The 13,062-nt window shown below is 41.7% G+C and overlaps 1 protein-coding gene across 2 annotated transcripts; it reads left to right on the top strand.

Annotated features, from left to right (window-relative positions):
- Positions 1-5,586: 5,586 nt before the first annotated feature.
- znf281a (zinc finger protein 281a) lies at positions 5,587-12,854 on the top strand. 2 transcript variants are annotated; one of them, XM_010738511.3, is made up of 7 exons: positions 5,587-5,759; positions 7,370-7,817; positions 9,625-9,726; positions 10,100-10,226; positions 10,786-10,869; positions 10,977-11,095; positions 11,173-12,854. In XM_010738511.3, exons 2-7 carry the CDS (start codon positions 7,419-7,421, stop codon positions 12,766-12,768), a joined length of 2,427 nt encoding a protein of 808 aa, XP_010736813.3. In that variant the 5' UTR covers positions 5,587-5,759; positions 7,370-7,418; the 3' UTR covers positions 12,769-12,854. The 2 variants fall into 2 exon arrangements, with proteins under 2 accessions (XP_010736813.3, XP_019128047.2); XM_019272502.2 differs by lacking the exon at positions 5,587-5,759 and adding an exon at positions 5,792-6,031.
- The last annotated feature ends 208 nt before the right edge of the window (positions 12,855-13,062 follow it).

The following is a 13,062-nucleotide window of genomic DNA, read 5'->3' as shown; positions in this document are numbered from 1 at the left end:
GATGTTGTACTGTTGGTGTGTTTGATACACTTATTAATGTAAATGGAGTGGACAAAATATTAAAAATATGTGTCATGACTGTACTTCATTTTATGCTATGCAAATGCAAATGCATGTAACAAATGCGTGTAACATTTAGGAGGATCTATTTGCAAAAATGGAATTCATTAACGTATAATCACCTGAGAATAGGAAATTTATTGTTTTTGTTCTTTAGAATGAGCCTTTTATATCTACAAAGAGAGCAGGTCCTTTTCTATGGGGTCTGTCATGTTTCTACAGTAGCCCAGAACAGACAAACCAAACACTGACCCTAAGTAGCGCCTTTTAAATTTTTCATGGCACGCTCAGATGGAGGATCAGGGGGTTGCAATCTGCAAACCTCACCACTAGATGCCACTAAATCCAACACACTGGACCTTTAAATCCTTTAAAACAACAACAACAAAAACATAATCAGCATAAAGGCAGCTCAGATATTCTCTTCACTTCACATCTCTTATGTCTAAATATAGGATCATAAATGGTATTTCCCTAAGATCTAATATAAGTAAGCTCAAATTCATCCAGTCATTGTAAGTATCAGACTGATTTAACATTTATTAACATTTATTTTGAAAGGCAAAATGAAAGCTGTAAAACTACATTTATTGGAATTAGGATTGAAAAGTAACATCTGCATCACAGATGACTGAATGCAGAGAAAGAAAAGTTTTTCATGTATCACTGGTGCAGCATTCCATCACTATACAATACAAAAAACAAACAATCAGGGGGGACGCCTGAACAACAACAACTTATTTCTCAGAAAGAAATTTTCATGAAGTAAGAGGACAGACTGTGCAGTTGTGGTTTCATTGATTCAAGCTTCATTATGCTGACTCACACTGTTGTTTGCACTGTTGAAATGGGCTGCTAGGTAGTGATTTTAGCCTTTAAGATGAAGAGAAGTTTGAACCACTGCAGTAGCTCCTCCTTCTGATATATTGCATATTTATTAGTTAAGTTGTGGTGGCAAATGTAATTCAGTTCAGAGGCAGAGCGAAGTGGTGGTGGCAAATGTAATTCAGTTCAGAGGCAGAGCGAAGTGCTACGTTTAAGTACTGCAGGTGAATGGTGGGTGTAGAAATCGCAGGACTTTGACAGCAGAAACTAGGGGTTCACATCCAGCCTCTGGTCTGTGGGAAGATTTACAAAAATAAAAAAAAGATTGGGGAGAGATTGTGGTTTGGTTCAAATCTTAACCAGTATATTTTGTCTGAAATCACTGTGAAACTTTTCTGGATTAAACTAGAAGACAATCTTTCACTGACTTTAACCAACATTTTACTGATACATTCGGTATCAACATTTCTGCAACTTTTCAGACACATAAATCAAAAATCAAAATTCTTTTTTACTGTAAGATGATATGATGAAAATTGATACAACTTATAATCATATTTATTTTCAAATGTTGGACTGTTACTTTAAATATTTAAATTGTCACATTAGGCCATTTTAATCTCATGTTCCACATACTGCATTTAAATAAATGTGTTCTCACATAAAAGTCGAACCAAGTCTTAAAATTTTGTTACAAAACTTGTACGTTCAGTCCCTTATCAGACATAATGAGCTTGTAGGTATATGTGCAACCTGCTGAGGTATGACTGCAACCAGAAAAGAGATTTCTCAGTGTTTAGAGGCAGCTTTAATGTTGTTATTTCCCCACTAATGCAGTCTAAGGCCTATTTAGTTGGGTGTAATATTGGGATCCAAATGTTATTTTATCCCCACGACACAAGTCTCTCCACGGCACGGGTTTTTAATAACTGACAAGGGACCTCTGTCTCAAAAGAGGGAACTCGTATACGGCTGTGATCCTCCAAACAATTGAGGATTAGAGTGTAGACAGCCAGGATCGCCATCTGTTATGTGAAGGCATCAAGGCTTTCCCAGTGAGGGGAATCCAAATCAGCACAACACAGACAATCACTAAACCTCGGCTCTCTTTGCTGTTCAGAGTTTTCTTGTGTTCCATTATGAGACAAGGAAGGAAATTCACATCCAAATTATTAGTGGTTTGTGTGTGTGTGTGTGTGTGTGTGTGTGTGTGTGTGTGTGTGTGTGTGTTTGTGTGTGAGAGAGAGAGGTTTTGATGGATTCAGGGGAGGGGGGCAGGGAACAAAGACGTGCTGCGCAGGCTGAATTATTAATGAGGAGTTAGAATTGATAACCATCTGTGTTATATGATACACAGATTACCACAGATTCCAGACATAGAAATATATTGGCCTGTTTTTCATATTCGTCATTCTTCATATCTGTGTTCCGTGTGCAGGTACAGACAGGCTCACTCCTGTCCCCTTCTCAGCGTGGGCCACATTAATCCACTCAAAGTGGAGTCAGTGGCGCACGAGGAGTCGTCATGTCTCTGACCTTAACGTCCCAAACACTCAGCTGATAGTAGGGACCAGTGGAAAGTGGAGCCACACGGTGACATTTCCTAACCTTAGCAGAGATTGACATATAAGACTCAGAAAATGACATTGAAATAACACCACGTATACTATTTGTGTCGCTTTGTGTGTTCAATGTGAATGTGTTGTTGTGTGTTTGTGCTCAGGCTTTAAAGGATTTCACTACCCACGGGGTGAACTGACCTGAGCTGACATGTTGTTATCAGGTGACAGGCGATGATCATGTGCTTTTCTTCATTAAAGCGATCATAATGGATATTTCTGTCTTAACAACGGAGCACATGTCTAGTTGCATGTGAAAGAGTATCCACAGAGACTGAGATGTTTCTCTCTGCACCATTTTAGCATCTTTAAAATGAGTCTTATCATCAGAGTGGACAGTCAATGCTAATTTTGATAACAACATTTTAATTGGTTTTATTTTTAGTTGACTATGATAAGATTTTAGTCAACTAAATTTACAGAAATTTTAGTTGCCCATAATTAGTTTAGTATTTAGTTAAAGTGCAGCACATTCTTGTTTCTCTAGAATTTTTAAACTCATTATATACTCCTGGAGGAAACGTCTATTATGATTAATAAGTCTAAATTATAATAGCAACTCTGGCCTGCCCTACCAAAGAGATTTGTTCTGATTGCATCTCTTCCCAACGTGACCCTCACAAACATTTTCACTCTTAGCTAGGCATGAAGACTGAAGGGGGAAACAGCAAGTGGTCATCTGGACACATTGCAGACGCTGATAGACGGCATGGTCGCAGCCAAAAAAGGCAGCTATTTCCAGTCAAAAGTTCTGAAGACCAGCTGTACACCACTTGCCCAGCAATGAATGGTGTTATCAGCTAGCTGGTGAACCTGGTGGAGAATTTAGCATCAGAAGATGGTGGGGACCAAAAACAGAGTTTAAATGTCAATGATTAACATTCAGAAACATGACTCCAAGTGGATGTGTCTTAATAAGCAAAAGTGTTTGCTAACAACTTGCTAACATGAACATCTTTATTTATTTATGCATTTATTTCAGAATTTTAGAAATAGAAATATTGGATTCCTTCACATTCTTTGTTAATTAATTATTAATACATTTTATTATTTGAAAGCCCTGTCTGCCTTTCCATGATTAAAGGAAGGAAATACTGAATCTTTTGTTTTTTTGGTCTAATGGTAGTCTAAGGCCCTAGATCCTAAATATATGACATTAAAAAAATATAAAATACCACCATTTATTCAATTATTAATATAACTTCCTCAAGATACTAAAATCAGAGAAATACAGAGGACTGTCTTGAAGCCTACAAACAACCAAGATCACAATTTCTCTCAAACATGAATTCATTATTCATTCGTTAATAAAATCAGCATTTTTCTTATCCAAAATCCTCCATAAAGATTCAGTGTGAGCCAGACAATACTTGATTAATATCTGTGTCTTGATTATCTCCTAATTGTGAAATGATGAACTTCATTTTCCAACATATTCTCAAACTCTAATTACAGTTTTTCATGTAGACTCATCAGGCCATCATACATATTTAAGCACTCCAAGATGAGGGTGATTTCAAAGATATCACTGTCAGCTGTGTGAGTTGCCATTGTGGATATATGAAAGGAGCAGGGACATCAAAAATGCACTCACTGATCTTTTTTTTTGCATTACTCTACTGTCTGCATTTAAATTATGCTCTGCTTTCTGAATTAATTGGTTCATTAGCAAAGGCAATTAGGAATGGGGGTGTGAGGCCTGACTCTGATGTGCTTTTAGATGTATACATAGTCATTCATCCGGCAGATCTAAGCGCTTCACTTCTAAATACATCTGCCATCATCATCTGAATGGACGCTCTGAGACTTGCTCTGTTATCCCTGTTTGAACAATCACCCTCAGCTGCCATTCATGGTGGGGTTTTTCTTCCTTTTATATTAATGACTGAAATAACACTACATTCACCAAACTAAGTGACGATTACTACCTGTTTGTAAAGACATCATTCTCAAAACTCTGAATATCATCTGTACAGCAAGGTTTTGACTGGTGGTGGAAATCCATTAAGCATATTTACTCAAGAGCTGTACTTAAGGCTTTACTTGTAATTTTGTACCTTTGTGTTATTTCATACTATATATCATGTGTTTACTTTTACTCTTATAGTTAGTTTACAGGTTGACCATCTGTATAGCTTATGACATGCCCCATACTGTGTAATGTTAAAAAACCTTAATAAATGTGTGGTAATATATCTGAAATATACCACTGTTAAAGGAGTCATTCTAAATGATGAAAGGCTACTTTAACTTTTGATATTTAAAGAAAAACCTTGCTGATTAGAATGGTGCAGGTATATATTTATACTATATATGTACATAGCCTGCATCATTTTGAAGGCATTTTACTTTTAATAAAATATTTAATACATATCTTGACAGACTGAATTTGTTTCATGTGGCATTTTGGGACTTGAGTAAAAGATCTGTGTAATTCTCTCAACACAGTGTGTGCTGAAAAACGTTTAGAAGTCTTAATAGTCGTAAGTAGTTCAAAACCAGCGTTACAGGGCACTGTACAATGCAAACACATTAGGAAGTTAAAACAGGACATGATGACATGAATAAATTATTAAACAACAATGAAAACTACACATTTCAGGACAAAGTTTACAGATAAAGGATGACACAGAATTAGAAGAAATCGAGGTGGGTTAAGATTTTTTTGCAGCAACTCTCTGACTTTAAAAACTTTGCAGGTAAAATCGAAGAATGATATACAATCCAGGAGACAGCCCATTGACTAACTACGACAACAAAAATATGGATGAATTGTACAATGTCTGCACTTATTCTTCATACTTTATACTGAGGACGTTTGCACATTCACTGCTTGGTCCTTTCCTCGATTTTATGGCAGTGTTTTTAGGATTCCTGGGCCCTGTATGTGGAAACATACTTGGCTATGAACCTCATTCATATTCTTATATACATACATACATATATAACTAAATTAAGTAATATCTACTTTTAAAGGACAGCTGAGAATAACTTTATTAAAATAACAGGAATAGCGTGAATACTCGGTGCATGAGTAGTACTAATCCCATCGTCCATTCATAATAAGGAGACTTGTTTAATTACTTCGTCTCTGTTCAGGACGCGTCCGCCTACGGGACCCAGAATCCCCTGCGCCGAGGCAAGATGGAAGAACCCAGCAGCTGCGGGAGAACAATGTTTTGGCTTTAGATATTGAAACGGACAGCTGAGGGTGAACTAAGCGAGCCAAAAACAGCGGGTCATGGTCCCGTACCGGTGAGTGAAACCCACACAATCCAACTTTAGGGGCCTGAATCGGCGGCTGCGGCGTTTAAAAGTCCCCGCACGGGACAGACAACAAAGCGCAGCGCTCAGACGTGACGCTAGTTAGCTGCTAAGTTAGCTGTCTCGGCTAGTCGGAGGAGCATCATTGTTCGCCGGAGTTGTTGTCCGGGCCGTTTGTTATGGGTCATGCTGTCGCTCCATCACTTTACAGTCGGTTCACCGTCCGGGAAACGAAACCAGCAAACAGTCCGTATACAGACGATGTAAGACCAAGCTGGGGTTTTTTTTTTCCAAGCGCAAAGCAGCATTTCGTCCTTCATCTCTCCAGCTCGCAGATTTAATGTGTCTTGTGTAACGCCGGTGATATCTGCCTCTCAATTCTTTAATTTCAACTAAAAAGTGCAAAACTAACTTTATTTAAACGTGCAGGCGGGCTTTGACTTTTCTCCTGCCTTTGGTTTACTTTTCTCGCTCACATTTCCACGTTTTTTTCGTGTGTTTTTTTTTGTTTTGGGGTTGGTGTCTATCAGCGCAGATGTGCTGCTTGTTATTGCATGGCCATATTAATTATTGCCTGGATCCCGCATCACAAAGAAGAAGGGCCCCGCAACAAGAGTGGTTAGCCAAATGGTTAGCTGAGGTAGCTAATTGCACACAGCGAAGCTTTTTTTTGTTTTCTGTGTTTGTAGTTTCCTCTTCCCTCTGCTCTCTCTCTCACGTTTTGGAGAGCTGAAGTGAGTCGAGTGTTGTTGGTGCGTTTTTTTTGTTTTTTTTTATTTTTTTTATACAAAAGTTGCCTTTGTGTTAGCTGAGGACGTTATTGCTGCTAACGCACCATCCGAGCTGAAGGCGTTTGGCAGCGGCAGTCAGTAGCACTCATTAGCCGAGATGGGTCGTTCAAATGCGGTTTGATCCAAGATCATCTTGGAGCACGTAATTATGATTTATAACGCATTTTAATGCAACTTTAAGAGATATTATGCTCCCGGCAGACTCCTTCCTATTGCCTCTAATAAAGTGTGTTTAGCTTTTTTTTTTTTAAGGTCACACTTTTACAACAAACATGCATTGTGTTTAGCAATTATACACATAATTACACTAGCAGTCTCTTTTTCTAACGCAGCCTGTGTGTGCACTCTCATTGGCAGATAAGCTCATGCAAATAGGATGACTGGGTCAGACAGGCCCATCAAACAGATTAACACACAACTTCAGTCCTCTCATTCCCCGTCTCATGTTGTGTCTAGCTCTGCAGCCGCTGTGACCTTTTTTCGCTCTGTAAAATACTGTACACACACACACACACTGTAATCAGCAAGAGAGAGAGTTGGGTACAGTGTAGCTCTGATGTTCAGCTTGTTTCCACTCATCATCGTGCCAGACTGTAGCCTTTTGTTGACCCACAAAACGTTGGTTTAATCCGACTTAGCGACCAGTTGTGAGATCAGAGGCCGTGACACTGATTCCTGAAGGCCGAGCTTAACTGGCTCCATAATTGTTGTCTCTTTTCGCTATTATTTGTGCGTTTGATTGCTAGTTATAGTGCTTCCTGAGAAACAGTGCGTCCTAACGTTGACTGCTGCTGTGTTTTTCCCTCACAGGATGACACTGATTGCCACCCCATAGTTTTCCTGCCTGCCGGCATCCACCATGAACATCATTCAAGACAAACTAGGCAATGAATTCCTGCGCTCCAACGGGAGCATGGACTCCAATTTCGGCCCTGGCATGATTATGTTCAGCCACCTCCCGCCGGTGACCAGCTTCACCCGGCTGGCCGCGCACTCCGTCATGCAGGACCTTCCGCCGCAGGAAATGATCCTGAAGAAGGAGCGCGACTCGCCCGACTGCAGCATGGGCACCCATGGTGGCCGTATGGGGGGCGTGGGAGACTATGTTCACTCCATGGGTATCAAACAGGAGAAGATGTCGGAGCATGATTATCGCCTGCCGGTTTATCCCGGAGGGCTGGGGAAGAGCACAGAGCTGCTGGAGGTGACAGTCAGCAACAACCAGAGCCTGCTGGTGCACGACCTCGACATGGGCAACGTAAGTACCACTGAATAAAGGGCTCTGCTATTAAGTTACACTTTCCCCTATTCATCAAGTTTAGAGGGGAAACAATGAGTCAATTAATTGACAGATAGTTAATATTTGTAGAATTGATTGAAAGCTCTTTTTTCATGCAGAAACGCCAGCTGTAGCTTCTCAGTGTTACATCACTGTTGACAGAAGATTTCTTTCTGACATTTAAAGAGATCAAACAACTAATTTATCATTTAGGAAAATAATTGGCAGATTAACCATTAATAAAGCCTTAATTAAGTTTACACTTGACTTCCTGTTGGTGCTTCATGTTTTTCTCTCAATACGTGCAGCCACATTAACGTTTAAACTTTATAAGCAGCCATACATTTCTATAAACACACATTAATTATTTTTTGCCTTCCACGCTTTAATGCCAACTCATTCGTGCAGGTAGAGATCAGTACATAACAAACAAGAGTCATACATCAATAATGAAGTTCAGTCTCCTAACTGCAGCCAACACAGAGCTAAACGTAAAAAATCAACATATGTTAACTCAGGTTTTGTATCACATGTAATGTTCTGATGAAAGTCTGCGTTTTGCTGCCTCAGGTACTGTCTCTGAGCATCTTTCTAGGAACTGCACATAACTGCTCTTTCAACATATCTATAAATGCAACGCCGCACTGCTGAAGTGCAAGAAAAAGGGTGGAGGTGTCAATCCATGTTTTTCACCGGAGTCACGATTTGAGGGGAAAACATGACGTTCATAGGCATTTTCTTTTGTGCGTTAATGTGTGGTTACAGTTTGTTGACTCAAACACCCAGATTAGTTGAAAAATGTACGCAGATTTAATGTTGAATGATTTCAGTTGAGTTTGTTCTCAAAAACAGCCCTGCCGTGTCGCCAAGCAGCTCATATTTTAAAAGCCTGAGAGGGAGGAGCTTATGTGAAACTGGTTATGGCGACATAAATCTACTGACGGCTCGAGATGCAAAATATAAAAGAGAGCCTCCCTCCCTCCCTCCCTCCCTCTGCTCCCTCTGTTTCTCTCTCCGGCTCAGAGGATGATGTCATCCGGCCTCAGCGTGAATGAAAACGTCATGGCAAGGACACAGCTGTCTTGTTTGAGCTTGCACTTCATTTCAGACGTCTTTTGTGCTTATTCAAATAGAAATACACACAACCACACACTTCTAACAATAGCCAGGCATCAGAGGAAACAGAATGAACTATTATCTTCTCTTAAGTCAGGTATTTTTTTTTCTGTGTTTAATGTATACTCATGGACTATTTCATGTTGAGGATTTTATTTTCTAACATGAAGCCCTGATAAGCAGTTTTTCACCAACTTGTCCCTAAAAATTGGGCTGATTTTGAAAACAGCAGGTGCACCAACATTTACCCCGTCAGTCTTCATATGGCACTGAGGTGCAGCAGCAGGGGGGGAAAAAATGGAAAGCAGAAAAGTGAATACACCATACATATTGTTTGTGATGGTTAGTGAAGAGTAATAATCTTGGGTGTTTAGCATGCAAGGTTTGTGTGTTTCTTTTGTTAGAATCGCAGATGAAAGGCTCTCGCAGTGAATTACAGGCTGCTTATGCGTAAAAAGGCCATAAATTCAAGACCTCGTTATCTCGCCCACTAGAACCACAGCTTTCTGTTTCCAACAGACAATAACTAGACAAGTGTTTGCATCAGCAACAAACATGGACTTGTTTGCAGGATAGTTTTAGACTAAAGGCCCTTAACCTTCAATCAAGTAATTTCCTTGTTGTGGCTCGCTCTCACGGCCCTCTCCCTCTCCCTTTGTCATCGTCACAGCTGCCGAGTCAGTTAGGAAAGGAGCCCACTGGGAGAAAAGGTCGAAGGTCAAATGGTGATGGACAGGAGGGTAAACCAAGAAAGAAGAGAAGCGAGGCAAAGGTTTGTCATTTATTTATGTATGTGTGAATGTAGTAAGATTTAGTGTCAGTGCCATTCATGCACAAATGCAATCACTAAAAGGTATATTACGGTATTTTTTTTATATTTAAATACATTTGTGTCTAATAAAAATAAAATGAAGTAATACATTAGTAATTGCACTTAAAAGTATTTTTATACTAGTAGAAATAGTGTATAGTTTTGTCTTTTATGTTTTATTTGTGAATTGTAGCATTATTCCATAAACTTAGATGCCGCTCCTCATGCGTATGCATTCTACCCAATATGAACTGATCCTGTAAAAACATCCAGATGATATAGAAGACAGCTGACTGAATCTGACACCCTGCATTTCGCTGTTTTTGTTCTACAGCAATCAATGATGATGGATGCAGATGGAGGCAGCCTGTCGCCGGGAACCAAGCCTCACATCTGCGAGCACTGCACTGCATCCTTCAGAAGCTCCTATCACCTCCGCAGACACGTCCTCATTCACACAGGTATCGCAGCGCGCACATTACCAACTCAGATTTTCTCCCGTTTGTTCTTCAGGATGTGGAGGTTTATCACTTTTTTGTTGATAATAGCAAAAGCAGCACAGAACAGTAAAACGTCAACGTCGTTATGAAGCGAGCAAAAAAAAGTGAAACAGTTTTGATTACTGCTTCTTCATTTCACCCAACTTTATCTTCAAACACTTAAACACAGTTTTTGCAGAATATTTACTGCAGTAACAGTAACTCGTCCATGATCAACTCTGCTCCTCGAATTCTGTAGCATTGCTTCCCTTTTTGTTTGTCATTGTACACGGAGCATTACAGGAGAACAGCATGCACTTTTACAACTTTTACAAACAGTGTCTCAAAATGATCTGTATGAACTCCTCTGCTGCTGTCAGGCAGCTACTGTCAAAATAAAGGTTTAAAAGCCCCCAAAATAATCTGGCATAATCAAGATGCTAAATAAAAACATAACTTGGATAACTTGCCGTTTTATCCTGAAAAATATTCATTTATTATGTGCTTGGCTCACCCTGAAGTCTCTCTGGTTTCATTTCAGGTGAAAGACCCTTCAGATGCAATCAGTGCAACATGAGTTTCATTCAGAAGTACCTTCTCCAGCGACACGAGAAAATCCACAGTGGTGAGTACAAAAAAAAAAAGAGAAGTTACCGAACAGCCTGAGTCATCCGGTGATTCATCATGTGCTTCAACTAACCTTGAGTGATGTGTTCTGTTCTCGTATGTCAGGAGAGAAGCCGTTCAGCTGTGACCAGTGTAACATGCGTTTCATTCAGAAGTACCACATGGAGAGACACAAGAGGACGCACAGCGGAGAAAAGCCGTACAGATGTGAGACCTGCCAACAGGTTAGTGAGTTAGCTTCTAAATTAAGAACTTTAAAATAAATCTTATGATTCTAACATTTGGTGTTTGTTCCCTTCAGTATTTTTCGAGGACAGACCGACTGCTTAAGCACAAGCGAACCTGTGGAGAAGCCATAAAGAAGGGGCTGGATCCCGGGATGATGGACTTAGGTTGTGTAGACATGGGACACGGCAGCTATGGAATCACTCAGGGAAATGCTGGGAGTACTGGGAGAAAGAGAGGAAGGTCCAAAAATGGAGAGGGAGGTGAGCGCAAAAAGAAGAAGGGGGATGGTGGAGGGATGAGGGCCCAGCACATTCATGGGGCTGTATCAGGAGGCTACAGCATCCACGAATACTCTGTGGAGAATCAAACCGTATCCTCCTCTACTGAGCCAGGACCCAGCATGCAACAGGTCCACCTCGGCCGAGCTCCAAAGATGGCGTTCAAGAAGGCTAATCGTAAGAGCCTGGACAAAGAGGGTCTGGAACAGGCCAAAGTGGGCTCCCTGGAGCAGAGCGGGGGCATGGATGGTCTTGGCCTCATGCAGGGTAACGGGGTTAAAGGAGGGCCCACCAGCAGCAACTACGATGACGCCATGCAGTTCCTCAAGAAAAGACGCTACCTTCATGCAGCCAACAATGCAAACTCGTCGGGGCCCGTGGTGGTTGGAGGAACCAGCAACGAGTACGACGTTGGCATTGGTCACTTGTCTTCCCAGCAGTCCGTCATTCAGGGTGTTGTTTCCAGTGTGATGGACAACGACGCTCCTCTGAGTCTCGACAAGTCCGGAATCCCAGATGAGGTGCTGCAGAGTCTCCTCGACCACTACACCCAGAAACCCGACGGCTCGCACCACGACGTTCACTTTGACATCAGTGACCACCATGTAGAGCTGAACCCCGCCTCAGCCGACGGAGCCGACCTTGGTCACAACACTGACGTCCCGAGCCCGTCTGGAGACAAGACCGTCATGATGCACGAATACTCTCGCTTCCTGCTGCAGGCTTTGGAGCGCACCAGCCACAGTGCCAGCTTCCCTCTGGGCCCTGGACCTCCCGCCTCAGGACCCTTCACCAGTTCCCACTCGGGAAACCCCCTCTACGCTGACAAGAACATCTACACTACTTCCCCACTGGAGTGTGGGTTTGGCCAGTCGGTGGCCTCGCCTTCGCTGCCCTCCTCTGTGCCAAAGTCTCACTTTGCGATGCTGACGGGCTCCTCGCCACAGCACAGCTTCCACCTGAGCAGCCTGGAGGCCTCTACACACCAGCAGCTCACCCCTTCTCAGGAGCTCACCGACCAGATGGAGAAGCAGCACTCCTCCACTCCCCCTTCCTCTTACCAGATCAGCCCATCTGACCTGAGCGGCCAGAAGGACCACCCGCCGGTCAAGAACGGCACGGCGGTCTACCCTCTGGCCTCGTCGCAGGATCTGACCTCTCTGGACTCCTCCAAGCCTTCCTACCAGATAGAAAACTTTGCTCAGGCCTTTGGCTCCCAGTTCAAGTCAGACGGCCGCAGCTTGTCTTACGGCACTGACTCTAGCAGGGAGGTGGATCACAGGATACGGACGCCTGTGTCTGAATTCTCAGGGTATAGTAGTTTGTTATCTGATGTCAATGAGCCAGTAAGTACAGGTTCCAAAACTACAACAAGCCAAAGCTACAGATGAGAGCCTGAGAGGGAGAGAACACTCTGTCGTTAAAGTTGATGTTCTTGTTTTCATTTTTTTAGTGCTTCTATTTTATTATTATTATTATTTTTTAAGTGACATCCTTTAATTATATGTGCTCTGTTTTTTTGTGCCCACCCTCTTCCCACAATAAGCCTGCAAGGCTTCCTGCAAGGCAATTTTTGTTATTTTAAGTTAAATATGTATTACGTTCATTTTCGTCATTAGTGCTGTTAGGTCTGGTCATTAATCATGAACTGAAAGTAGTTTTCAAAGCGAAGAGTAGCACCGGAC

Source organism: Larimichthys crocea, chromosome XII (assembly GCF_000972845.2).
Source record: "Larimichthys crocea isolate SSNF chromosome XII, L_crocea_2.0, whole genome shotgun sequence".
Taxonomy (NCBI): Eukaryota; Metazoa; Chordata; class Actinopteri; family Sciaenidae; genus Larimichthys; species Larimichthys crocea.
This window is presented reverse-complemented; position numbering and strand designations above follow the sequence as displayed.

Coding starts and splice junctions, on each gene's coding strand:
- znf281a (XM_010738511.3), top strand. CDS start 7,419: ATGAACATCATTCAAGACAAACTAGGCAATGAATTCCTGCGCTCCAAC. Junction 7,818..9,624: donor ACGACCTCGACATGGGCAAC/GTAAGTACCACT, acceptor TCATCGTCACAG/CTGCCGAGTCAGTTAGGAAA. Junction 9,727..10,099: donor AGAAGAGAAGCGAGGCAAAG/GTTTGTCATTTA, acceptor TTTGTTCTACAG/CAATCAATGATGATGGATGC.